Source organism: Atheta coriaria, unplaced genomic scaffold (genome assembly GCF_025399875.1).
Source record: "Atheta coriaria isolate IRGN ID8LTWV9N9 unplaced genomic scaffold, Caltech_Dcor_3.1 hic_scaffold_3_pilon, whole genome shotgun sequence".
NCBI lineage: Eukaryota > Metazoa > Arthropoda > Insecta > Coleoptera > Staphylinidae > Dalotia > Dalotia coriaria.
In genome coordinates this window covers 5,240,387-5,264,733 of record NW_027045445.1, presented here as the reverse complement: position 1 = coordinate 5,264,733, position 24,347 = coordinate 5,240,387, and the positions used below count along the sequence as shown (strand labels likewise).

General features: G+C 37.9%; 5 protein-coding genes across 6 annotated transcripts; 4 read left to right on the top strand and 1 right to left on the bottom strand.

The window, feature by feature from the left end:
- The first annotated feature begins 45 nt into the window (after window positions 1–45).
- Window positions 46–2,935, top strand: LOC135803561 (S1 RNA-binding domain-containing protein 1-like). Its single transcript, XM_065317213.1, has 7 exons — window positions 46–495; window positions 552–781; window positions 854–1,025; window positions 1,081–1,252; window positions 1,313–1,592; window positions 1,650–1,849; window positions 1,907–2,935. Exons 1-7 carry the CDS (start codon window positions 328–330, stop codon window positions 2,734–2,736), a joined length of 2,052 nt encoding a protein of 683 aa, XP_065173285.1. The 5' UTR covers window positions 46–327; the 3' UTR covers window positions 2,737–2,935.
- A 6-nt stretch (window positions 2,936–2,941) lies between these two features.
- On the top strand, window positions 2,942–6,052 carry LOC135803560 (S1 RNA-binding domain-containing protein 1-like). The gene is made up of 6 exons (XM_065317212.1): window positions 2,942–3,079; window positions 3,110–3,714; window positions 3,771–4,100; window positions 4,158–4,329; window positions 4,398–4,874; window positions 4,931–6,052. Exons 1-6 carry the CDS (start codon window positions 3,013–3,015, stop codon window positions 5,761–5,763), a joined length of 2,484 nt encoding a protein of 827 aa, XP_065173284.1. The 5' UTR covers window positions 2,942–3,012; the 3' UTR covers window positions 5,764–6,052.
- Window positions 6,053–6,089: 37 nt separating this feature from the next.
- LOC135804056 (S1 RNA-binding domain-containing protein 1-like) lies at window positions 6,090–9,306 on the top strand. Its single transcript, XM_065317818.1, has 6 exons — window positions 6,090–6,969; window positions 7,023–7,337; window positions 7,406–7,568; window positions 7,618–7,894; window positions 7,957–8,156; window positions 8,254–9,306. Exons 1-6 carry the CDS (start codon window positions 6,802–6,804, stop codon window positions 9,087–9,089), a joined length of 1,959 nt encoding a protein of 652 aa, XP_065173890.1. The 5' UTR covers window positions 6,090–6,801; the 3' UTR covers window positions 9,090–9,306.
- Window positions 9,307–9,909: 603 nt separating this feature from the next.
- Window positions 9,910–17,127, top strand: Rif1 (Rap1 interacting factor 1). 2 transcript variants are annotated; one of them, XM_065299778.1, is made up of 6 exons: window positions 9,910–10,257; window positions 10,395–10,763; window positions 13,148–13,365; window positions 13,821–14,502; window positions 14,564–15,088; window positions 15,153–17,127. In XM_065299778.1, the coding sequence occupies exons 2-6, from the start codon at window positions 10,395–10,397 to the stop codon at window positions 16,980–16,982; spliced, it is 3,624 nt and encodes a 1,207-aa protein (XP_065155850.1). In that variant the 5' UTR covers window positions 9,910–10,257; the 3' UTR covers window positions 16,983–17,127. The 2 variants fall into 2 exon arrangements, with proteins under 2 accessions (XP_065155850.1, XP_065155851.1); XM_065299779.1 differs by lacking the exons at window positions 9,910–10,257; window positions 10,395–10,763 and adding an exon at window positions 12,927–13,000.
- A 2,097-nt stretch (window positions 17,128–19,224) lies between these two features.
- On the bottom strand, window positions 19,225–24,091 carry Rsod (Related to Sod). Its single transcript, XM_065299780.1, is given in 12 exon segments — window positions 19,225–19,411; window positions 19,485–19,789; window positions 19,847–20,121; window positions 20,181–20,315; window positions 20,379–20,465; window positions 20,531–20,656; window positions 20,709–20,966; window positions 21,038–21,209; window positions 21,268–22,308; window positions 22,366–22,915; window positions 22,918–23,256; window positions 23,873–24,091. Coding segments are annotated over 12 exon segments (3,429 nt in total). The 5' UTR covers window positions 23,922–24,091; the 3' UTR covers window positions 19,225–19,319.
- Between the last annotated feature and the right edge of the window lie 256 nt (window positions 24,092–24,347).

The following is a 24,347-nucleotide window of genomic DNA, read 5'->3' as shown; positions in this document are numbered from 1 at the left end:
AAAATATATGAAATATCATCGTCTGAAGATGAAACACCAGTTACACCAAAAACAGAAAGTTAAGAAGGAAAACAGCAAAATAAAGACTCCAAAAACTGAAAGAGCGAAACCCAATATAAAAAGTCATCTAAAGAAGAGAATAAAACTAAAACACAAACGAAATCTCATGGAAAACATGCGAAAGTTGAACCTTTATGGCAGGAATATGAAATTATTGCACAGGAACACACTGTTAATTCAAAAATAGCTAAAAATATTGTTGAATTGTTCAAAGAAGGCAACACAATTCCTTTCATTGCACGATATAGAAAAGATGCTGTTGGGCAAATGTCTGCTGATGATTTGAGAAACGTTAAAAACACCTATGACAATACTTTAGATTTAAAACAGAAAATTGTCAGTGCATACAATAAAATCAAAGATTTGGGAAAGATGGATGACATATTGGAACAAACTTTATTGAATGCACAAAGTTTTGACACTTTCGAAGAGATTGTAAGTATAAAGTTATATATTTATACAATAATATGATAATAATTGATTATATTTAGTATGCACCATATAAACCTGTTGCTGGTGAAGCATCTATCAAAGGACAAATTCACACTGCACTTGATGAGCCAGCGAATGCAATTCTAAAAGGAAAATCTGTCAATTTTGCTTCATATATTGACAGTGCCAAAACTTTAGATGATGTGAACAGCGTCCGGAAACATATTATTGCTGTTGTGGCCAAGAAAATATCTACAAGTCGGCCATGTTTAGAATATATACAAAAATTGTATGTTTTTGATGTTTTCAAATATATTTGTACATTATTTACACAATTTTGTGATTTATTTATTAATTAAAGGAAAAAGGAGTCTCGTTGCACTCTACAAACAAAGAAAATCAACAAACGCAACACCACAACAAAGGAAAACAAGGATAAAACAAGTGGAAAAGCCAAAATGAATAAAGAAGCATCAAATTTTGCGGATTATTTTGACAGAAGTTTCCTTACAGATAGATTAAAGCCACATCAAGTAAGTTTATAACATTTTAATGCAATTTTTATTGTATTTACTTCTTTATATTCAGATTATGGCAATAAATCGTGCTGAACATTTGAAATACATCAATGTAACACTATCATTCAATGATTTTTCCAAGAATTTTTGTTATGAAATGCGCAAACACTTCGAAGAAGCTTCCCGAGGCCTGTCGTCATCATTGTTTGAAAGTGCCATGCTTGAATGTTGCAATAACATAGGTAATATTAATATTATGTCTAACTTACAATCAATATTTACTAAACATGTATTCATTTCAGTCGTGCCACTTTTAAAGCGTATTAAACGCACGGAGTTGAAATCATACGCTGAGAAATCATCACTGGATATTTTTAACAACAATTTAAAGCAGATGTTGTTAGCGGCACCAACAAAACACAAAACCATTCTTGGTGTGGATCCTGGGTTTACACACGGATGTAAACTAGGCATGATTTCACAAAATGGCGACGTGCTAGCTACTAAAGTTGTCTATCCGCATAATACAAAGAAAAAAGAAGTGCAAGAAGAGATTTTTAGGGATTTGATGCTGGAACATGAGTATGTTTAGTGTTTTCATTGTTTTGATCGATGGAGATTTATATTTTTGTGTTTAAGATGCTCATTAATTGCTCTTGGAAATGGCACTGCGTGTAGAGAGACAGAATCATGGATAACTGATATGATTTCCCGTGGAATTTTCACACCATTGCAAGTTTCCTATACAATTGTCAATGAAAGCGGTGCCTCGATTTATTCATGCAGTAAAGAAGCAACAAAAGAGTTTCAAAACTTAGATCCTAACCTAATAAGCGCTGGTAATTGACAAACAGACAAAAATTTAAAATTTATTCATTGATTTATGCAAATTTCAGTATCCCTGGCTCGTAGGATTCAAGATCCACTTTCGGAGTTGGTAAAAGTCGAACCAAAGCACCTGGGCATCGGCATGTACCAACACGACGTCAATCAGAAGCGTCTCGAAGAAGTCCTCGCTGATGTCGTCTCAGAATGCGTCAGTTTCGTCGGCGTTGACGTGAATACCGCCTCGCAGTGTCTATTAAAACACGTTGCTGGTTTATCTGATCGCCGCGCGGATGAAATCATCGCGCAGCGGCCATTTTGTACACGCGATCAACTTTTAACCGTTAAAGGTGTCGGACCTCTTACATACAAACAATGCGCCGGTTTTCTTAAGATTATCAACGGTAACAACAAACTGGATGCTACCATCATTCATCCAGAGTCATATCACATCGCTAAGATGATAATAAAACGCTTAAAACTTCAAATGAATCAAATCGGCACCGATGAATTCATTAAGAAGATAAAATCGGAAGAATCTGCTTTATTATCGGATTTCGCAGCGTTTGAAACAAGTTTAGAGAATTTGCAACTTGTTTTGGAAGGACTTTCCAAGCCGTTGGAGTATGATCTGCGTGAAGATGGCGCCAGTCGTCCTTTGTTCCGCCAAGGCGTTACCAATATGGCGACGCTAAGCGTGGGAATGGCTCTGACCGGCGCCGTTAATAATTGCACTTCGTTCGGGTATTTTGTTGACATTGGCGTGGGCGTCAATGGTTTGTTGCATGTGAAGCAAGCTCGCGGTGTCAGCTTGCATGTGGGCGATCGCGTCGAGGTGAAAATTTCAAATATTGAATTGGAGCGGAAACGCATCGGCCTTGAACTTGTCCTGAAGTTGTGAACACGCGATATTTTAACAAAACATGTAACTTAATAATATTATTATTATTATCGTTATAATCTAAAACAATTCCTGTAATTCATGACTGTTGGTATTGAAAATGTTTTGAAACGTATGGTGTATCGTATTATATCAATATGGGTTTGTTTATGTAAAGGCATTTATCAAAGGTTGGATTACAAACATTTTCTGCTCAGCGGTTCATTGTGTGATAAGTTGTTGTCGTTTTCGCAGTTGGAGTGCGTTGCTGTGAACTGATTTATTACGTTATTAGAAATGGGTGGTTGTTGGTGTTGTGATGAGGATAATAGTAGTGATGAACTACTTGATGATTATTCCAGTCCTAAATCGTCGCTGGGTTTAGGCTCGCAACCTAACCGCAATTGGGAACCAGTCATCCAACAACCAAGGTCAACTCGTTCTGCCAATAATAACAGAAATGGCACGAATTCAACAAGAGGTAGAAACCGTCGGAGATCACCGGCAGCTAGACGCAATCGCAGGCGATCATCTCAACGGGATACTGCATGGCATACTTCCCAGCATTTGGCGCCAATTCATCAATCGATTAATCACAATTCATTTGCAAGTGCTTCTAACCCTAATTCAAATACAAATGGATCAAGTCCTAGTGAAGAACGCCATTTGATTGTTTCTAACCTCAATTCTGAACCCACTTGGAAAATAAGCACTTTATTGCATAAGGAACATAATATAGGTTTAAATGCTGCACAGCAGTTGGAGACACTCTTCAATGAAGGCAACACAATACCTTTTATTGCAAGACATCGCAAAGACATCATTGGTCAAATGACAACAGAAAAATTACGTAATATTAAATGTACCTACAATAAACTACTACAATTAAGACAAGATATTGCAAAGGTTTGTGCTGATATCAGCGCAATGGGAATAATGAATGAAGGGTTGCATAGCACATTAATGAATGCAACAAGTCAAGTAACACTGGATGAAATTGTAAGTAAAATGTCTAAAACATCTAAATTAATTCTACTTTATAATGTGTGTTGTAGCATGCGCCATACAAGGCGGTTGCTGATCAGCTGGCTTCAATGGAGCGCGAAGAACTCGCCATATATGAACAGAGTGCAAACCTGGTTCTGCAAGGACAGTCCCCATTTATCGAACCTACTGATACTGTTCAAGTAATGCGACATCTTGCGGCGAAAATCGGCAGTTGTCCTGCGTCTGGAGAGTATTTAGAGAGTTTATGCATGGAGGCTAACTGTACTTTACGCTGTGATCGAATTGGTGACGATGATGAAAGTCCTGACAGAGAAGGACATACATTTGACTTGTACTACGATCGCAGTTTTAATACCAGAGACTTGAGAGAACATCAGGTAAGTGTTTGCAATCTTTATAAACATAATATCAACATAAAGATTAATTGTTTAAAGATTCTGGCGATTAATCGAGGTGAAAAGTTGAAATACATCAACGTTACGCTGGAATTCGACGACTTTTCGCATTTATACCGTAATCGTATACGTAATTATTTCCCACTGGCTTCAGAAGGACCGTTTAGGAATATTTTCGGACAGGCAATTGGGTTTTGTTATGAAAATATAGGTAATCACACATAGGCAACCAATAATACGTTATAACTTTTAATGTAATATTGGTTGCCTACATTTTAGCGGTGCCTCGATTGAAACGCATGAAACGTGCGGCACTCACCGACGTCGCTCATCAGGCAGCTCTGGATGTGTTCACCAGTAATGTGAAGCAATTATTACTGACAACTCCAGTGCGAAACAAACGCATTTTGGGCGTTGACCCAGGGACGAGTCTTGGATGTAAACTGGGATTGATTTCGGAAACTGGGGAAGATTTAGCAACAGGCGTAGTTTTCCCCAAGTCAAAGAATCAAGAATTAGAAAAACGAAAGTTTAAAAGACTACTAATCAAATTCAGTTGTTCGTTGATTGCGATTGGTAATGGTAAAGGATGTCGAGATGCGGAGGAGTGGATTGCCGATATGATTTCCAAAGATTATTTTGCTCCATTGCGGGTTGCATATACCATCGTCAACGAAAGTGGTGTGTCTATTTATTCCTGCAGCGAAGAAGCAATTCGTGAGTTTACGCAAATGCATCCCACTCGAATTAGTGCCAGTAAGTCTCCATTTGGTTCATATACGCAACATAACCTTATTCTATGACTTTTTTAGTCTCGCTGGCGCGTCGAGTTCAGGACCCGCTTTCGGAGTTGGTAAAAGTTGAACCCCAGCACCTGGGCATCGGCATGTACCAACACGATGTGAATCCCGAGGATCTTAATCGTGCGCTTGCCGAAGTCGTCACTGAATGTGTCAGTTTCGTCGGCGTGGACGTGAATACCGCCTCGCAGTGTCTATTGCGATACGTTGCGGGTTTATCTGATTCTCTCGCCGATGAAATCATTTTGCATCGCAACCGTCATGGCGACTTTGCACAACGTAAAGATATCTATGATGTACGCGGCGTCAATACGCTTACATATAAACAATGCGCCGGGTTTTTGAAGATTCGAAACGGTGTGAATAAACTGGATGAAACGTGCGTTCATCCAGAGTCTTATGAAGTGGTGGGACGTATTCTGCAGTATATGAGTATGCAACCAGCGCAAGTGGGTACCGATGAGTTCCGCGCGATGCTGCTTGAACAGCGCGACGCGTTGATTAGGCACAACGCGTTACACACCAGCAAGGATAAACTGTTGTGTATATTGGATCAGTTGAGTAAGGAGGAAGATGTGCGTGAGATAGCGAATTGTGAACGATGGTTTCGCACCGATGTGAAAAGCATGAATGATTTGAGCGTGGGTATTGAACTCACTGGTGATGTGGTCAATGTTACCACGTTTGGGAGTTTTATTGATGTAGGTGTTGGGACTGATGGATTATTGCATGTTGACAATGCGAGGGGCAGGACATTGCGAATTGGTAATCGAGTTAAGGTTTCAGTCTGCGATTTGAACGTTGAGAGGGGGCGTATTGGTCTGAAATTGATTGCAGTGCAATGAATTTCATTCAGATTTTGTGTATTTTGAATATTTACAAAATGGCTGCCAGAATAGAAGTTGATTCACGTTTGTGCAACTTTTATAACACGATTTCTAAATTGTGTGTTGTTCAATACGTTATATCGTGTGTAAATTTTATTAAAGTTGCCTTTGAAAGTTGTGCAAAATTGTGCAAAAACATTATTTTTAGTTAGACATTTCTTCCGAGCGCCATCTAGTTTAGTTTTGAGAAAGTACAACCGCAGACGGCTTATAATTAAACATGTTTTTAAAATGATATAAAATAGTTTTTTTTTATAAAACGGGAAATACTGTGTTCTAAACCTGTAGTTATTATATTATGCAATAATTTTATATACAATCGATATTCCGTGATAAATTGTTATCGCTTACACAATGCACAAATCACCAAGTTCGAGAGCGTTACTTTATCAGTACAGTCTCATCTCTAGTTCAAATCATTTGCGAAATTGTTGTTAAAAATGTGTAAATATATATTCTGTTGCTGCTGTTGTAGCAACGGAGTAGAAAAACTCGTAGAAGAAAGTGACACTTCAACAGTGGTAACAGAACAGCCCCATCTATCGGAACCCATTTCAAACTTACAACCTAACCTCAACTCAGAGCCATCTAGTCCTGTTTTAGAACCACCAACAAAACAAAAATCAGAACCCCCACAACTGAATAATCAAAACACAGTGAAACCTAACCCAATTCAACGTATTCCCAAAGTCACACGAGTGATATCTAACCTCAACTCAGAGCCATCTAGTCCTGTTTTAGAACCACCAACAAAACAAAACTCTGAACCCCCACAACTGAATAATAAAACCACAGTGAAACCTAACCCAATTCAACGTATTCCCAAAGTCCACCAGTGATATCTAACCTCAAAGCAGAGCCATCTTGGCAAACATATCAACTTCTACAAAAGAACACAATTTAAGTGTAAATACAGCACAGCAACTTGTGCAACTTTTCGCTGAAGGTAACACTTTACCATTTATCGCACGACATCGCAAAGACATCATTGGTGCAATGACAACTGAAGAGCTACGCAACATAAAAGCAACCTATGATAAACTTCTACAATTGAGACGTGATCTCGTACGAATTCATTCCGTGATTGTGTCAATGGAAATGATGAGTAAAGAGTTGCATACCACGTTGATGAATGTCAAAAGTCGTGAAGCTCTTGACGAAATGGTAAAAATTAAATTACACACATGAATATTTAATTAATTTTTACTTAATTTTAGTATGCGCCATATGAAACCGTTGCAGAGAAGAAAGCGTCAGCAGAAAGGCAAAAACTAGCGGTTTGCGAAGAATACGCAAACATGATTCTTCAAGGTGCGTCACCAATAATCAATTCGGTGGATAAAACAACAATTATACAACTTGTCGCAGCGAAAATTTGTAGTTCCCAACCATCTTTGGAGTATTTACAATCGTTGTGCAAACAAGCACATTGTTCTTTAAGTTGTAATCGATTAAACTATCAAAAATTTAATCATAAATATCATGGTTACTACAATCGGACATTTATAACCAAAGATTTGAAAGCACATCAGGTGGGTTTTAGGTTATGTTCTGTTATAATCACCATTTTGATGATTTAACCTAAAAACATTTTTTGTAGATTTTAGCTATAAATCGCGCTGAAAACTTGAAATTAATCAACGTCACGCTTGGTTTCGCTGATTTTTCCTTTGCGTATTACAATCACATTCGAAAACATTTCCCGAAAGCATTATCAGCGAATGTTTTTGTTGAATCGATGAAGTTTTGTTACAAAAATAAAGGTAATAAGCAATTAATTTTATTTAAAGTATTAATTTGATGATATTTCAGCTGTGCCGTTGTTAAAACGTATGAAACGCGCAGCTTTGACTGATTTTGCGCAAAAATCAGCTCTGGATGTGTATACAAGTAATGTAAAGCAATTATTATTGACAACTCCGGTGAAAAACAAGCGAATTTTGGGTGTTGATCCAGGGACAAGTCTTGGATGTAAACTGGGATTGATTTCGGAGACTGGGGAAGTTTTAGCGACTGGTGTAGTCTTCCCGAATGCACATAATCGTGAACAACAGAAACAAAAGTTTAGGAATATGCTAAAACAACATCAGTACGTTTTTTTTTGTTAAAATATTAATTTTTTGATGTGGAAAACATATTTTTTGTTTTCAGTTGTTCCTTAATAGCGATTGGTAATGGCACTGGATGTCGCGAAGCGGAAGCATGGATCTCCGCCATGATTTCCTGTAATTATTTTGCTCCCCTGCAAGTTTCCTATACAATTGTCAATGAAAACGGCGCATCGATTTATTCTTGCAGTCCTGAAGCCATTAGAGAGTTCAAAAACATGGATCCCATTCTTATTGGTGCTAGTAAGTCACATAACATAACCTAACATAACCTCACATAACCTATTATACCCCAAACACAAACATAACCTTATTCTATGACTTTTAAAACGTTTTCTAGTCTCCCTGGCGCGTAGAGTACAAAACCCTCTCTCGGAATTGGTAAAAGTTGAACCCCGGCACATGGGTGTCGGTATGTACCAACATGATCTGGACCCTGATCGTCTCAAACACGCTTTGGACGAAGTCATCTCTGAATGTGTCAGTTTTGTTGGTGTTGATGTAAACACCGCCTCACAGTGTTTATTGCGCCACGTAGCGGGTTTATCTGATTCCTTAGCTGATGAAATCATTTTGCATCGCAACCGTCATGGCGACTTTACCCAACGTAAAGATATCTACAAAGTGCGTGGTATTAACACGCTCACATACAAACAATGCGTTGGTTTCTTGAAGGTTTTAAACGGTGCTAATAAACTGGATGAGACTTCTGTTCATCCAGAGTCTTATGAAGTGGTGAGACGTATTATGAAGACGTTAAAAATGCGTCAGGATCAAGTGGGGACTGGTACATTCCGTGTGAAGGTGATTGAACATCGTGGTGTGTTTATGATTGGGTATAAGAAGTTGGGCACGAGTAGAGAGCGTTTGGAATGTATTTTGGACGGGTTAACTGAGAAGGAGGAAGTGCGCGAGACGCCATTTTGTGAGCGGATGTTCCGGAGTGATGTTAGGAACGTGCATCAACTCTATGTAGGTATTGAGCTTACTGGCGCAGTGACTAATGTGACAACATTTGGTAGTTTTATCGATGTAGGAGTTGGGATTAAAGGATTAGTGCATGTAAACAACGCAAAGGGTGTAAATTTGCAGATTGGTAATCGTGTTAAGGTTATGGTTTGCAATTTGAACAAAAACCGACAGCGGATTGGTTTAAAACTTATAAAAGTTTTGTAAATAAGTTGGGTATTTAAATTTTGTTGAGTTTTACACGTTTTGTACATAAACCCCTACTAATATTATAAATGCGAAAGTCCTGATGTTTGTTACACTTTCACGCAAAAACTACTTAACCGATCATCATGAAAATTTGTACACATATTCATAGTGGTCCCCGAATGGTTATAGGCTACTTTTTATTTAATAAAAACAATTACTTTTGAAATAAAATAAAGATATTGTTTAGCCAATAATACCCCTGCATCGGGCTATTTGACTACTTTAACGCCATCTAGCATTCCAGCAATGAAGCTCAAACCAAAGTACTATAGTACCATCACACTGTATTATCACACTGTATTACCGACAGCTACGTCAACATCAAATCCAATTGACTACACTATGGAGACTGTACACTATACTTCCATAGACTATACTTTCAGCCATTTTAAACTTCCCGCCATTCTACTTCATTATTACTTCTTCTGTGACTACAGACGCGTACGGAAGCAACTTCATTATTTTAGATATTCGCGAGCGAAGCCCCGGTTAAAGCTAGTATTTCTATAAAAAGGCAAAAATAAATAAAAAAAATTAATTATGACATACAGTGATACCAACCGTAGCGAAATATATCAAAATACGTTAATTTAAGCGTTTTAACTGATCACAAATGCTTTGTATTGTTATTTATTACAAAAACAACTAAAAAGCAACACTACAACACGCATACAGCTGTAATAAGTTTTAAATTAAATTTGCAACGAATGTTTCGTTTCGTATCCGTCAAAAAAGAGTTTTCTAGCGTTGTTGTCGCGCCGAGTACAGTTGCGCGCCTTTTTCGCTGTCAAAGCGAAACCATCTGCACTCGACGAAAGTGTAACGAATGCAACAAAGTTACACTGTTTTAAGAAGTGCTTTCCGCAGCAAATCGCGTTAATTGCACTCACATCACTAAAAACCTTTAAAAAATCAATCAGAAGAGTGTTAAAAAGACTTAATCTCAGCGTTTGCACCTAACGTGTTTTGTTTGGCACACTGACGCCACACACACAAACAAACCAACGCTTACTTCAGGCAATCATGCAACAACAATCCTAGGACGCGACAAAGTGAATCAATCTTGTAACATTGTCAACATTTATCAAATAGTTTATCCCTGTGGAAACCCGGAATCGATTCCATCGTAAGTTATGGTTTTATTTTCACGCATACCAACATTACCCAATTGAATACCTTTCTAACCTAACCTGCTATGACAATTGTTAGCAATCAATGAATATTTTAATATTTATTATGTTAATATAATGGTTTTGTTTGCAGATGGGTAGAAAAGCGAAAGTGGAAGCAGATACACGTCTAACACTGTCAACAACAAGCGATTTCTTCTCAGTGACACCTCCAGAGAGGCATAAACGATTGACAGAGTTCTTGAAAACACTGCAGAGTTTCAAAGTTGATGAGAATCGTGAATCCTATCAGAAAATCAAGGATGTTTGGGCGGATTTTCATATGAGGTTGTGTGAGCATGAGCCCTGGGGAGAGTATCTATTCTGTTTTATGGATTCTGTGCTGAAATGTAATGAGGCTTTCTCGAGATACAATTTGTGTGTGTACAAGACTATCATGGAGCAAAATTCGTCGGGGAATGATGTATTTGTTGCTTTGGAGAGTGAAATTGCACAGACTGAGGTAAGTTCTAAATTTGTATTAAAGGTTTTTGCGTTTATTTAAAGATATTGGTATATTTATGCTAATATTGCTGTTTAACGCCATCTGGAGTCAGATTATGTAACTGAATTTTTATGTAATTAGTTATCGCTTATTTAACACCTTCCGAGCAATATTTTTGCTGTAAAAAGTATCATATTTGATTTTCTTTGATTAAAACTATCTCTATACTAAAATTTATCTAAATTGGATGAGTAGTTTACTCGTAAAAGCAAAACAAATAAACAAACCAACATTTTGAGGTTATTAGTTTGTTTTTCTGCCACCAGGGGTAAACTTGCGCAACGGTTGCATTTTTATTCATCTTATCTCCATTATTTTTAGTGTTTTGCTTAATAAAAAATGCAATTCGTTGTAATATGATACCAATCTGTATGATACATCTTACATGATGACAATCAGATTTAAATTCCTGCAAAACAAACTGCTAGTGTCAGTAAAATGCATTTTTCTGTGATTTTATTGTCTAAACATAAAATTTTGAGCTTTAAACTTATGCATTTTACTAATTTTTAACCTAAAAACCAAAAAACGGTTATTTTAAAAGGTTTTCTACTTATATTCGTTTCGATATTGTATTATTCAAATATTTAAATTACGAAAACAAACAAACACGCTAATCGCGATGAGAAAATGACGAAATGACGACAAAAAAGTGAAAATTTACATTGTGTGTGTTTACAATCCACTGATACCACTGATGACACATGCTTATCATGGGCATTGCATGAGGGTTATATTTCATTATGCAAGAATTCGAACATTTAAAGTGCAAGAAACACGAAAATCTCGAAAATAAACGTTATTCTACGCATTTCTAGTATATAAATATAAACAGGTTGTAGACATTTGAAATTTAAACGTAAATTAATGCGTGTAATGAATATTCCGGTGAGATAATGTATGATGGGCATGGTAGTTGAAAATTTAAGGCGGCAGGTAGACGGAAACACAAATTGAAATCACCCCTTATGAGGAGACGGACGGCTCGGACGGTTTTCGGCAGTGGACGAATAAATTAATAATGCGCATTTTAAATTGGGAGCTATTTCCGCTCACGTTCGAGTTTTGAGTTTGATTATGTTTAATTTGACCTTGATTACGATTTTTTAATAGTAAAAATTTTGTTACGCTGTTTATAACCTAAAATGTAAGAAAAACATTTTTAAAGTAAAGTTATGTCAAATGACAGAAATTTGACAGATTTTTGACAGAAATTAGTGCAGCAGGTAATAAATATGAGTTTTTTTCAAAGAATTTTTGCTTTATATTAATTTAAATAAAGCAAAACATGAATATTTATATAATAACTTTTATTTTGAATGTTATTTAGGCCTAATATTGCGTAAATTTAATAATTCGATTATATTTTGTTTGTTTGCATACAACAGCAAAATATTTAGAGGTTTTTTCGAGGTTATTCGCTCAAAAAGTTTTAAAATATGTAAAAACATAGGAAAAAAAGCATTTTTTAAGTATGGTTATGTCTTCTGACATAATTTTGACAGATGACACAATGAATTTTTGCTGAATATTTAAATAAAACCACATTTTTCCTCATATTTTTAACCTAGCGAGAAATTGTTGAACTACATTTTGCATCATCTGTCAAAATGATGTCAAAATTATGTCAATTAACCAAACATTACTTAGAAAACACTTTATTCTCATCTCTTTACATTTTTTACAACTTTTTATCGAATAACCAATAAATATTTTGCTACTGTGTGCAAACAAACAAAATATAATCGTATGATTGAAATTTACGCAACGTCAGCATCAAAATACACACAAATCACTTGTAAATGATACTTTTAGCAACAACATTAGCTACTCAGGTAGTAATATTAGTCAAATACTCAATACTCATTAGTATCTTGCCATATTATACATTTTATGATTCAATATGTACTTTGATTCCTGATTCTCTACCAAGTTAGGAAGAAATATTTGTTCACTGACTGAAACCAACCGAAATTTATGTTTATGTTATTTATGCTTATTACATTTCACGTTGTAAGCTCGCCAGCGCTTTCATTGTGTAAAGGTACTACCGGTGCGTTTGCTTATCACTGCAGTTCGCTTAATTAGCGTGACCTGCGCACACAATGGCAGAGTAAAAGTTTAGCCATGCCTGCGCGCCGCGCTCAGTCGCGCTCCAACCGCGCAACATGAAGTTTCTACGCGTGGATGTTGAGGTAAACACTCATATCGTGATTACAAATATTTGTCGATGTAATTATCGTATATGCGTCGGCTTAAAACGCGCGGGAAAATGGTTTTCGGTTTTTTTCTTAGAAAATTTTAGTGTTTATTGTTAATTATTGATTTTTTTGTTGTTATAGTTGATAAGAGCTTTAAAGGAAAACTGCCAGAATGTCCCGTCGAAGGTGACTTACAAATATATGCACGTGCGTGTGATACCCGCCATTTTCTCGCCGGTTACCACAGATGAGGAACGCCAGGAGTTGTGTTCGCTTGCTGTGGCACTGCCGATGGGATTCGCGGTGCAATTTATGCATAAGGATACACAACACAAGTACAAACAGGAAGTGATTCAAAAGTAAGTCATTTTTAAGTTAAAATTTAGGAATTTAAGTCAATAACCTTTATATGACTGGTAATATTGGTGTTTTGCGCCCTCTGGAGTCGAAATATGTAACTAAAACTTATTGGATTTCAAATTAACTTATTTTGCTTATTTTACACACTTTTAGTAATATTTTTGCGACAAAAGTATCACATTTTATTTTTCTTGGTTAAAACTATCTCTGTACCAAAATTTATCAATATTGGTTCAGTAGTTTATCACGTAAAAGCAAAATAAATAAACAAACAAACATTTTGAGGTTATTAGTAACTATTTATGTCACCAGGGGGCGTATCTATGCAACAAAAGATCAAATTCACTTAATAACCGCTGTTTTAACTATATAACCAACATATTTAAGTCAACGACCTCTTTTTGATAGCTAATCGTAAAGATAAACAAACATTTTACCACTCTATTGTTTGCAGGTATATACCTTTTATCTACGAGCGTGCAAACGCCACCTTCCGGCGAGATTGGATGCTAATGTGCCAGACGCTCATACATTACTCCGGCAAAATGCTGCATAGCGACACACTTCTACAAAACTCCATCTTGAAAGTGTGCGAGGACGCGTTCAAAAACGCATCGGTTGAGAATCGATGCGCGGCGTTCGATTGCTGGCGCGCGCTTATCGATAACTACTCATTGGAGCGCAAATATATCATGCATCCGAAACAGACAGCGCTGCTTTTAAAACCGCTGCTTGCGAGAATCTCAAGCAATCGTATTGTGGCCGCGAAGAAATTTGATACGCATGTGCATTTGCTGATGACGATTGGGTTTGAAAAGGATTTACTTGCGAATTTTTTGTTGGAAGCATTCGGGCCGATTGATGAAGAGCTGCCGGAGGTGCCACGCGGTGATGTTATACACTGCGTGCGGGATTTGACTGTTTCATATCCGAGGAGTACGGAGATTTTACTCAAAGTATTGCGGCATGAGAAGGAAACGTGTGGATGCGCGAATAAAACGCTGCCGATTGCGGATTCTTGCGGGCAGATCAAAACTGAGGTTGCAAAATGGGAGCTGTTGGTGCATTCCGTGCGCATGTGCTCACAATTGAATTATGTGAGTCTTGCAAAAGCACGGAGTGATATCATTGAACAGGTTAGTTTTAAAATGGCGTCTTTTTTTATTTTAAAGTGTTTTATTTTATATAATATTTTAGATTACTAAATGTTTGTGGTCTTCAATGTTTAAATATTTCCGGCATGAGAAATTTAATGATAACCGCGTACAAGTTATGAAATTAATCCAGTCGGCGATAACAAAAGTGTTGAATTCCTCGATGATGAACATAACCTATTACAACATATTCTTCAAACACATTTTGACATGTCTCGTAGATTTTCTGGCAGATGAAGCATTCGATGCTGATATTTACAAGGAACTTGTGTTGCCTACCATCAAGGAGTTGATGACGTATCAAACCAAATTCAACGATAAATTACCCGCGACTATTTATGACGACTGCGTGAAGGATATTTTTATGTATTGCAAACAGGATCCGCAGTTTTTGGACACCATCATTTCGTCCTTGAATTATCCTTTGCTGCAATGTCAACTTGCTGGCAATGCTTATGCTTTCGCACTGCATGAATACACAAAAATCATGGATAAGTCCCCGAATAAATATCAGGACGAGACGCTGACGAATTTATTCACACGTGTGGTGTCTATCAATTGCAACGAGGTAATTTTTTTTAAATCATAAATATCCAGGATTAAAAATAACAAATGAGGTTATGTTTTTACAGAAAATATTAGCGACTGATTTCAAGGAGGATAGTCAATTATTGGAAAGTAAATCAATTGTGTTGATGAAAGTATTAACACAGTTGATGAAAGACAGCGCCATGTGTTTTGGGTTGCTGAAAACCAGCGCGGCCATGTTGAGCAACATTGTCACACTGAAGAATATTTCAGATCATGTTTTCTACGTGTTTCTATTGAATGTGATCACAAATTCACTTTCGATGATTGCGGAGGACCCAACTGATCATACTACACATTTGATTGAATGCACAAATGTTTTCATTACAGCTCTACAACAAATTATATCCGCACGAGAGCATCACAACAAGTTGAAAATTGATAGTATGCAACTCATTGGGATTTGCACGCATCTATTGAAGCTGAAAATGTATCACGTGATGGAATTCCTTCCGGATCTCTTGCGTTACATTGACAAGCAGAGACTACCGCGTGATTTGTACAATATTTTCCTGAATATGACAGATGCACAGGATACGGATGTCTCGCAAAAGGCTGTTAGTGTTTTCGAAGAGATTTGCGCGTCTGGGGTGAAGTTTGTTAGCCCGTTGAAAGGCAAAACTTCACCAGTCATGAAGAGTGATAATACTAATGGGATTGTAAGTCCAAAGGTGGTGGTTCTACCGCAAACTATTCTTCCTGCTATGTCGAATAATGCGAATTCTGTGCGTTTGTTTGGAAAGTACTTTGATTCACCGTCACCGAAGCGCTGTAGAGGTAGTATTCTACAACGCACGAAAAACATGGTGGCGGAGGCAAGGAATTTATCTTTAGCGTTGGATAGTAGTCCCACTTCGACGAAGTCAAATGCAAACGTGCGCGCGATTGAAGATATAAGTTCAAATGCATTTGTACCGGTTGATAAAGAAGTAGTGTTTGATAAAGAAAAAATGACTGAACAACAACGGGAAAAGACTACGAAAAGAAGAGATGATATTCCTGCTTTGTATCAGGATCTCTCACAATCACAATCTCAATCTAATTCTACACCAGTGAATAATGATCTAGTTGAAATGCGTGTTACACGTTCAAGTGATACCGGGTTGAATTTAAATGGTCTTCAAGAAGTAACTGAAGAAAATGGTGTAACAAAAGTTGTTATTCCATCGAAACCTGGTGCGAAACGTGGTAGAAAACCCAAAAGGACAAAATCCGCTAGTCCTGCAAAAGCAAGACCATCAACTTTTGTCCCTATAGAGGAATACGCTCATGATGGACCACTCCCCACCCCTGAAGTCAAAAATGAAATGAATGATTTGGTTCCAAGTGAAAATAACAGCGATGACATAGCAAGACAGAAAATCGAAAAGTCTCTGAAGATGAATATTGTCGGCAGTGAGGAGTTCTTCAATCTGCCAAAGTCACGCACGCGCAAATCACGCTGTTTTGATCTCGGCACTGTGACTTATCAAGACTTTCCAGTGTTGAAAAAACGCCGTCGCAGGAGTAAGATTGAAATGAACCAGAAATCACCGGAGAATTTAAATTTAATCAAAACAGACGCGTCTCCTGAGGTAAATACTCATGAAAACAAAATGGAGACAACACCTAATAAAGATAATAACATCCCAGAAACACCTACGATTGATAATGTAATACCAGAGACTGAAAAACAAGATGATACTGAAGTGAATCAAGATGAATCAACGCCAAAGATGGATGCAACGCCGGAAAGTCAGGTTATGGCTACGGTTACACAGGCTTTGGGTAAAGATTGTGAAAGTGTTACGGTGAATCTCTATCGCCTGCCGCATTATTCGCCAACGAAAAAGAGTTGGAGGATGCAAAGATGCTCAACAAAAAAGTCGTGCTGAATTTCAACTCGTCGATTGTATCGAAAATTGATTTCTCTGTTTTGGATAACAACGAAGATAGGCAAAAGAATGATGAGACTTTGACGTTGGAGGTGGCGCCACAGGTGCCGCAAGATGCAATCTCCGACATGGAAACTGAATCTTTTATTAGTAATGATAGATCAATGCATTTGGTGACTGAAAATGATGAATCTGAAGTTGTAACTCCAGGCAAAGCTCATGCATCATCTATTTCCAGTCTGGAGGCGAGTCCTATCACTAAAGATACTCCTTCAAGGACAAAAGAGTTGCTTGATAATACGCTGGATATTTCTCCGATTAAAACAACGCAAACAACGCAGGATGTTGCTCGGTTGTCTCCGGATTTGTTCGGGTCTCAAGCGAGTCAGGAGGTTGGGTTGCCTACCACACTGACAAATGGCGTTTGTGATGTGGAGAGTAATGATTTTAAAACGGAGGAGACTACGGCTAAGCTGAAACAACCCAGTTCTAGATCAGCGAAGTTGTTGACTTTGATTGGGCATTCGGCGAAGATGACTGCGAATGCGAAACGGACAGTGCTGGAAAATAATATGAAAACGGCAGCTTGTTCATCGCCTAGTACTGATCGCGTCCGCAAGATGATGCTGTCATGCGCAGATTCTAAAACTGTGGAGGAGCAGGAGTTGCAAACGGTGCAGCTTGGAGATGTGTTGGAGTTTGAACGCGCTGTGCCGAGTCCTCTAGCACTGCCGAAGATGAGTATTCTTAAAAGGAAGCTGCCTGATAATCCGGATGAAAGTTTATCACCTTTACCAAAGGTTTGTGGAGTTTTTGTCGATTTAACCTCAATTCTAATGTAATTTGGGGGTAAAAAATAGTCTATGGACTTTTCCAATTCATAACCTATAATATTACAAAAGTTCATCAAACTTCATTCACTGGTTTTTATGTTATCGAGTCACAAACATACAAAAACTTATTTTTATATATATTTTTTATTCTTACAGAGGAAGCGTGTAAACTTTCCCGATCCACCAACAACCTGTGAAAAAGTCTACTTCAAGGTGATCGAAGAAACTGAAAAACCCATTGCTCTGCGCAAGAAAAAGCGAGTTGTTGCGCGTTTGCTCACACAAGAACCGGAACCTACTGTGGAGGATGCGGAATCTCCTCCGGAAGACGCAAGCGATGCTATACAATCAATGCAGAATCAAATTGACGGCTTGGAAGAGTTGGAAGGCGTGACGCCGTTGGATTCTTCGCCAACTAAAGAACAACCGGAGGAAAATGGCCGCCTGTCGCCATTGCCCAGCAATCCGGCGCCGGAACTGCTCGGCGGGTGCTTGCCAACGTCGTATTCAGCTCTGTTCAGTGACAGCGATGATAAAAGTTTCATCAAAGGAGTTTTTCGGGTAAAATCAACGAAATGTTTGCAAATTTTAAGGTTAATTGTGTTTTTGTGTGTTTTACAGCTGGCAAGAGACATCTATCCTACAGAAATGTATTTAAATTTAACTCTAGGTGATATTCCAAACAATGTGATCAAAAAGTGGATGAAGGAACGAGAGGTAAGCGAATCACATGTTATTAATAGTATATTAAGTATCAAGTGCGCTAAATGTCATTTTAATAACGTTTAGTGGTATTTTTTCTACTTCCACTTTATTTCCACGTTTAGTTTTTGTATTTTAACTTCTTCTTTTAAAACTTTGAAATCTAACGTAGGCTAATGCGCAGGCGCAAGCTCCAGCCCGTGATTAAAGTACTTTAGTCACGACTTTGACCATTTGTGATTAAATTGCCACTTTTTGTGTCTCAAAATCATGGAAAAAGTGGTGGAAGTAGAAAAAATTTCATTTTCATTTCATTCATATCTTAGTTTAACAATTTTTAAGTTTCTCTTTTTTGTTTTTTTTTTGTTTGCAAAAATTTATACCACTTTCAGGACAAAGAAGAAATGGACACATAATTCATCAGACATTCCATCGCGTTCACATTTCACGTTTCATTATTAATTTTCCTGTTAGTTTTTTATATATCTTGATATCAAACATCAAATTGATGATTGACAAAAATATTCTTGTTTGCATCCGATTAGTCGAAGCAACGCAGAGCGAAACGACGCCTCCGTATACTCTACTAGTACAGCAATGGAGACGCCTAACACCGCGAAAAAAATATGTTTCGAGTTGTATTTATCGTTGAATAGTTATTGCCTCTCCGAATGAGGAACGCTTTGTTCATTTTATATTTACGGACATTATTGCATTATTATTATCTTTATTATCATTACAACGTAAAGTTTACTCTCTTTAATTTGTTTATACGATTTAAACTATGCAACCAGTTTTGATTTTATTGCGAATTAATAAAATAACAAGATAAAACAATAGTTAACAATATAACAGGAGGTGAATTGGTGGATGCACTGCTGACAAGACCCAAGACTGTGAATTAGAACAAAGAATATGTATTAGTTTTAATATTAATGTTTAGATTATTATTTTGTTAATAACTTACGACTTTTACGTCTGCCACTCTTTTGCTTTTCGTTGGGATCACGCACGCCGCATAATTTGTACGAGATCTTTGGTTTGCGTTTGCTGTTATAGTATCCGGGAATATACAAAGATGGCGACTCTAATCGGCCGACAGTAAGTAACTTTGTAAAGTCCAGTTCCAATTGGCTTGCGATTGGTCCCTTGAAGTGCAGTAGGATCTGCACGCATGAATTACCGTGTAAATTCTTTGTTTTTCTTGAGTCTACAGTAAGAAACCATTCGGGGATACCCATAACTTCACGTATATCTTCTATGAATTGCGCCCTGTGTAAAAAATACATCAATATTTGATTTTATGATTGTATAAAGATAAAATCTTACAGGACAAATCGTGGTGGACGTTCGATATTAGCGTATTTGATGATATCATTATCTGGTTCTATGTTTGCGCATGCGTAGCGTTCCGGACGGCGATTCGGACTTTTTATAACAATAGATCTACCCATTGCAGTAACAGCGCCCTCTAGTGGTGTATTAGAATCAGAGAAAACTTTACGTTTCAAGCCTATATCAATCGTTCCCAGTCGGCCGGACAAGTCACCGACGTAACAACGCAGAGGATTCTCCGGACCGCATTCTTTATTGTATAAATCCTCCTGTTAAATATTAAAATTTAAGGTTTATATAACTTTAAAGCAACAGTAGGTTAACTTGCGTTTAGTGGATCAGCTAGTTGAGTGTAAAACGGGTTCCATACATAACCGCCAGCGACACAACGGGTTGCCTGCGTTTGTACAGCAGCGTCCACTCCGACCGGGTTGACAAAAATGGCAAAGTTGTGATCACGCGTCTAGTTCAAAAAAAAGTAAGTAAATTTATATTCATAGATATTTAAATGTGTGTTAATACATACAACGTTTCTGTCGTGTTTGCCAGGATGTCTCAACTTAACCTCTATAATCGTATCACTCATGCTGCCATCATTATAAACCAATTGTGTCTACAACATAACAAAACATAACCTCACAAAACAGAAAGGTAAGAATTTTAACTTTAAAACTTTACCAATCTCATATAACCATATGCGAATCCTGATGGATGATGAAACGATGCAATTGCTCGTAATTCACGTGCCTCCGACGGAGAATAACCGCGTTCTATAGTTGAACATGCCCAACGTTCATTGTTTTTCTACAAAACATTCAAACAACCAACAAAAAAAAATGGCGGATATACAACGTACTTTTTTATGTATAATAACTGATCTCCCAAGTATACTCTGACGTCCAAACAGAGGTAAAAGTGTATCATTATACACATCCGTATAGATGGTGCTGTTGTCAAGCGTGCCGAATTTACCACTTAGATCTCCCAATTCATACTGGTCAGTTGTACCCTGATAGAGTGTTGGTGAAGTGTCGGGATCAACCTTCCTGGGGTTAAAGTGATCATAAAGTGAGCTGGATTCACAAGGAAACTCCAGATTTTCTTCAACTGAAGTCTTAAAACAAAACAAAACAAAAGTAAGTATAAATCAATCAAATTTTTAGGTTATGTCAGTTTATATAGTACCATATGAATGTGGTAACCACTGTTAGCACTCAGATCCTCCAAGGACACCTCTACATTAGTGATATCATACTCTGTCTGTTGAATAAACTCAATTTTACCCTTGGCTGTTGCCATCCCACCATTGGGGAACCAATCCCGGACAACTGCTTTCCTTCTATACAATCCTCCAATACTAAAATTTAATATTTTTAGGTTAGATATATAAATAATTTAGGGTTTTGTTTACTTACATTGAACAAGCAAGCCTTTCCCCACGTGCAACCGGCCCAAAATCATCATACATCACAAACGACTTCCCAATGATACTATACTTCCCACTCAAAGGTAGAAACCCATCAGTTAACACTTTCCGTGAAACATGATCACTATCCACCCTACGACCTGCAATATCCAACCTTGAAAGCCTATTAGACATATCCCCAAGTCTACAAACTCCAACTGCATCCTTGTTACAATCCTCATGGAACGTCAAATTATCATAATCTATTTTATACGGGTTGTAAATATTCCCTGCGCTTACACATCGCGCTGTCCAGTTGTAAAAGTCCTTCCCCGGTGGGTTCTCATGAATGGCCCATCGATGGTCCATGGAATTATTCACAGCACTACCATCCGCATGAACTAAATACTCCACCAAAACGGTTGTATCCGTCCAGGGTTCATCTTTAATCTGTCGGAATAATATCCTTCCTACTAGAGGATATCGGAAGATGACCTGGGCGGTAGCGATTTGCTTCTGGTGCTCAAAATTTGGTTCATAAAGGGAAACAGAGCCACATATCCATGGTTCCACTCCATTATTAGATGTTTTTGTTAATTGGGCGTTTTTATAGATTACTAGGGATCTGTGAATGATGGAATCACGTCCCATGAGTGGTAGGAAGATATCCCAGTAGGTCCCGCTTAGATCCCGACTTCCCTCCACTAATAAAGTGAGGTTATTGCGTTTGTAGAGCTTTCCGGAGATGTCTCCGATTTTGTATTGGTCCTGGGTTCCAAAACCATCCGGTGGGGGGTTGTCTAAGTTAAGTTTCAAAGGGTCATAGGTTGTTTTGGTGGTGAGACATGGATTCTCCATGGGTTCTACTGTTGTGGAAGGAATCATGGGTAATTCATGGATTTTCATAGCACCTACAGTGGAGCTGTAGATTAGTTTAGTTTCTAAGTCCCCGCGGGCAGTGGAGATGTTGAAATTGAGAAATGTGGGTTCAAAACGATTACGTTGGGATAACCTGACATCTCCGGTGATCCCACTTGATTGGATGACCACCCTAGAAGGATAAATATGTTTTAGAGGTTTTAGGACTTAGATTCTGAGTTAGACTTACTTTGCTGTGACTGGATGATCATATTGAATTTTCGCACATCCTAGGAAGCTATCCTCATGATGGCTTTCGTAAATCACCAGGAATAACCTCCTTTGAGGTCCTGTCAAATCCCCTGGGAGCAATTCTAACCCTACATCTCGATAGACAGTCTTATACTTTCTCTTGTTGTAATCCGTTGATATTTTTACCATTCCAATTCGGTTATCTATGTCTCCGATACCTTTTCCGTCTCCTAACCCAGCTGGGTCGAAGACACTCTGTAGGATATTACAGTTTATCTCGTTTTTTTCTACGTCTGAATCTAGGATATCCGTTGTGAGGATTTTCCACTTGTGTTGTGTAAACGGGGTCAAAGTTTTATTAAATTTCTCCACGTTTTTCACATGGAACAGATCCGCCATGATCATCATATCTTTCTGGTGATCTTTTGTAGAAAACCATCGGAAATGCACTCTTCCCGAAACAGGCGAGTTGAATTTCGCAGTCGCTGTTTTTTCTAACTTATCACCTGTGAGTGATAATGTAGAGCATATTTTTTCCCGAATTCGTTAACCAGGAGTAGAGAACGACTGTAGATTTGTAGGTTTTTATGAGGTATAGTGTATTCTGCGGTACCATTTTCGGGGATGTAGAGATTACCAAAATGGTCGTCGAGGCGGTAAATTGTGTGGCCTAGGTTGGCGCAGCGATCGGTGAGGAGGGTATAGTCCACAGGATATTCTGTGATTGACCATTGCCATACTTGATTGGGGAATTGTAGAGTTGGTTCAAGTTGATTGCGGATTGTGAGAGATCCTTGTAAGTCTTGGGTGAAGGTGACTGTGCCATGGAGGCCATGTTGGGAGAGATACGCTTTGTATTCTAGGGCGGATGATGAGGTAGCTAAGATTACTAAGAGAAGACATTAATTGGTAACATAACATAAACATCCTTTGTAGACAACCTAAGTAGAGAAAGGAGAGGGGAGGGGAGTTAGGGGAGATCTAGGGAGCTACGATTGGACTGCTGGAGAACTCAGGCACGACTGAACGCTAAGCGGTTTTGCGCACGACCCGCAAAAAGTGGTGGGGGTAGGCGGGAAGACACCTGATTGGTCGTGTATGAGTGACCGCGCTGCGGGTATCAGTATTCGACTCGTACCGCTTCCCCCACCACTTTTTGCGGGTCGTCCGCAGGTATAAAACACCGCGCTCAGCAAACACAGTTCTCAGTCGTGCCTAAGACCTCCAAGTGACCTGTCCCTTAAACTTCTCCATAATATTCATCAAATACCACAAATTCCCTCAGGAAAATCCAATAATATTCAATCAATATATTAAATTAATATTTACTTCCAATACCTATATCTTACTAAAATATTGACAATGATTTCTGCGAGATTATCACTTTGCTAACTCTCAGATAAACACGAAAAAATTACTCATGTGAATATCTATCTTTCCTTTTATCCTGAATATACGTGTGAATCATATTCAACAATGGTGCGCAAATGTAAAGTGGTACTTACAGAGCGCTAGGGTAATCAGCAAGTCGGGCATGCGTAATGACTGCTGCATGTTGTGTAGGCTTGGTTGTCTTTTTGGTATCGTTGAGATGACTTTGTCAATGGCGTCGGATTGATTAGGATATCGACATGATGTCGTCGCGAATTCAGCGCGGCAAAAGCGTTAGTCATCCAGCTGTTGACTAACAGCGACTAACATTAACACGGCGGACGCAAGTTGAATGCGAATGCGAGAAAGTTGGACAAGAAGTCGTACAAGAACTTTCAAGGTCAAATAATACCAGCTATTATAATAAAAATAGTAAAATTCAATTATTTCAATTAAGTTTTGATAATAATTTATGTTTTTTTAGTGTATTTATTTATATTTTTAATTTATTTATGTTTTTTTGTAAATTATTTACCGCATAAACAAACGCCATTTGTATTTGTATTTATTTGACACATTAGACACAGTGTATAATAAAAATTAAGCATG

Bases quoted from the DNA above. Each gene is read 5' to 3' on its own strand.
- LOC135803561 (XM_065317213.1), top strand. From the start codon at position 328: ATGTCTGCTGATGATTTGAGAAACGTTAAAAACACCTATGACAATACT. The intron at 1,026-1,080 runs GTAAGTTTATAA...CTTTATATTCAG, and splicing joins ATAGATTAAAGCCACATCAA to ATTATGGCAATAAATCGTGC. The intron at 1,253-1,312 runs GTAATATTAATA...TATTCATTTCAG, and splicing joins TGAATGTTGCAATAACATAG to TCGTGCCACTTTTAAAGCGT.
- Rif1 (XM_065299778.1), top strand. From the start codon at position 10,395: ATGGGTAGAAAAGCGAAAGTGGAAGCAGATACACGTCTAACACTGTCA. The intron at 13,366-13,820 runs GTAAGTCATTTT...TATTGTTTGCAG, and splicing joins AAACAGGAAGTGATTCAAAA to GTATATACCTTTTATCTACG. The intron at 15,089-15,152 runs GTAATTTTTTTT...ATGTTTTTACAG, and splicing joins TGTCTATCAATTGCAACGAG to AAAATATTAGCGACTGATTT.
- LOC135804056 (XM_065317818.1), top strand. From the start codon at position 6,802: ATGACAACTGAAGAGCTACGCAACATAAAAGCAACCTATGATAAACTT. The intron at 6,970-7,022 runs GTAAAAATTAAA...ACTTAATTTTAG, and splicing joins GTGAAGCTCTTGACGAAATG to TATGCGCCATATGAAACCGT. The intron at 7,895-7,956 runs GTACGTTTTTTT...TTTTGTTTTCAG, and splicing joins AATATGCTAAAACAACATCA to TTGTTCCTTAATAGCGATTG.
- LOC135803560 (XM_065317212.1), top strand. From the start codon at position 3,013: ATGGGTGGTTGTTGGTGTTGTGATGAGGATAATAGTAGTGATGAACTA. The intron at 3,715-3,770 runs GTAAGTAAAATG...TGTGTGTTGTAG, and splicing joins AAGTAACACTGGATGAAATT to CATGCGCCATACAAGGCGGT. The intron at 4,101-4,157 runs GTAAGTGTTTGC...AATTGTTTAAAG, and splicing joins GAGACTTGAGAGAACATCAG to ATTCTGGCGATTAATCGAGG.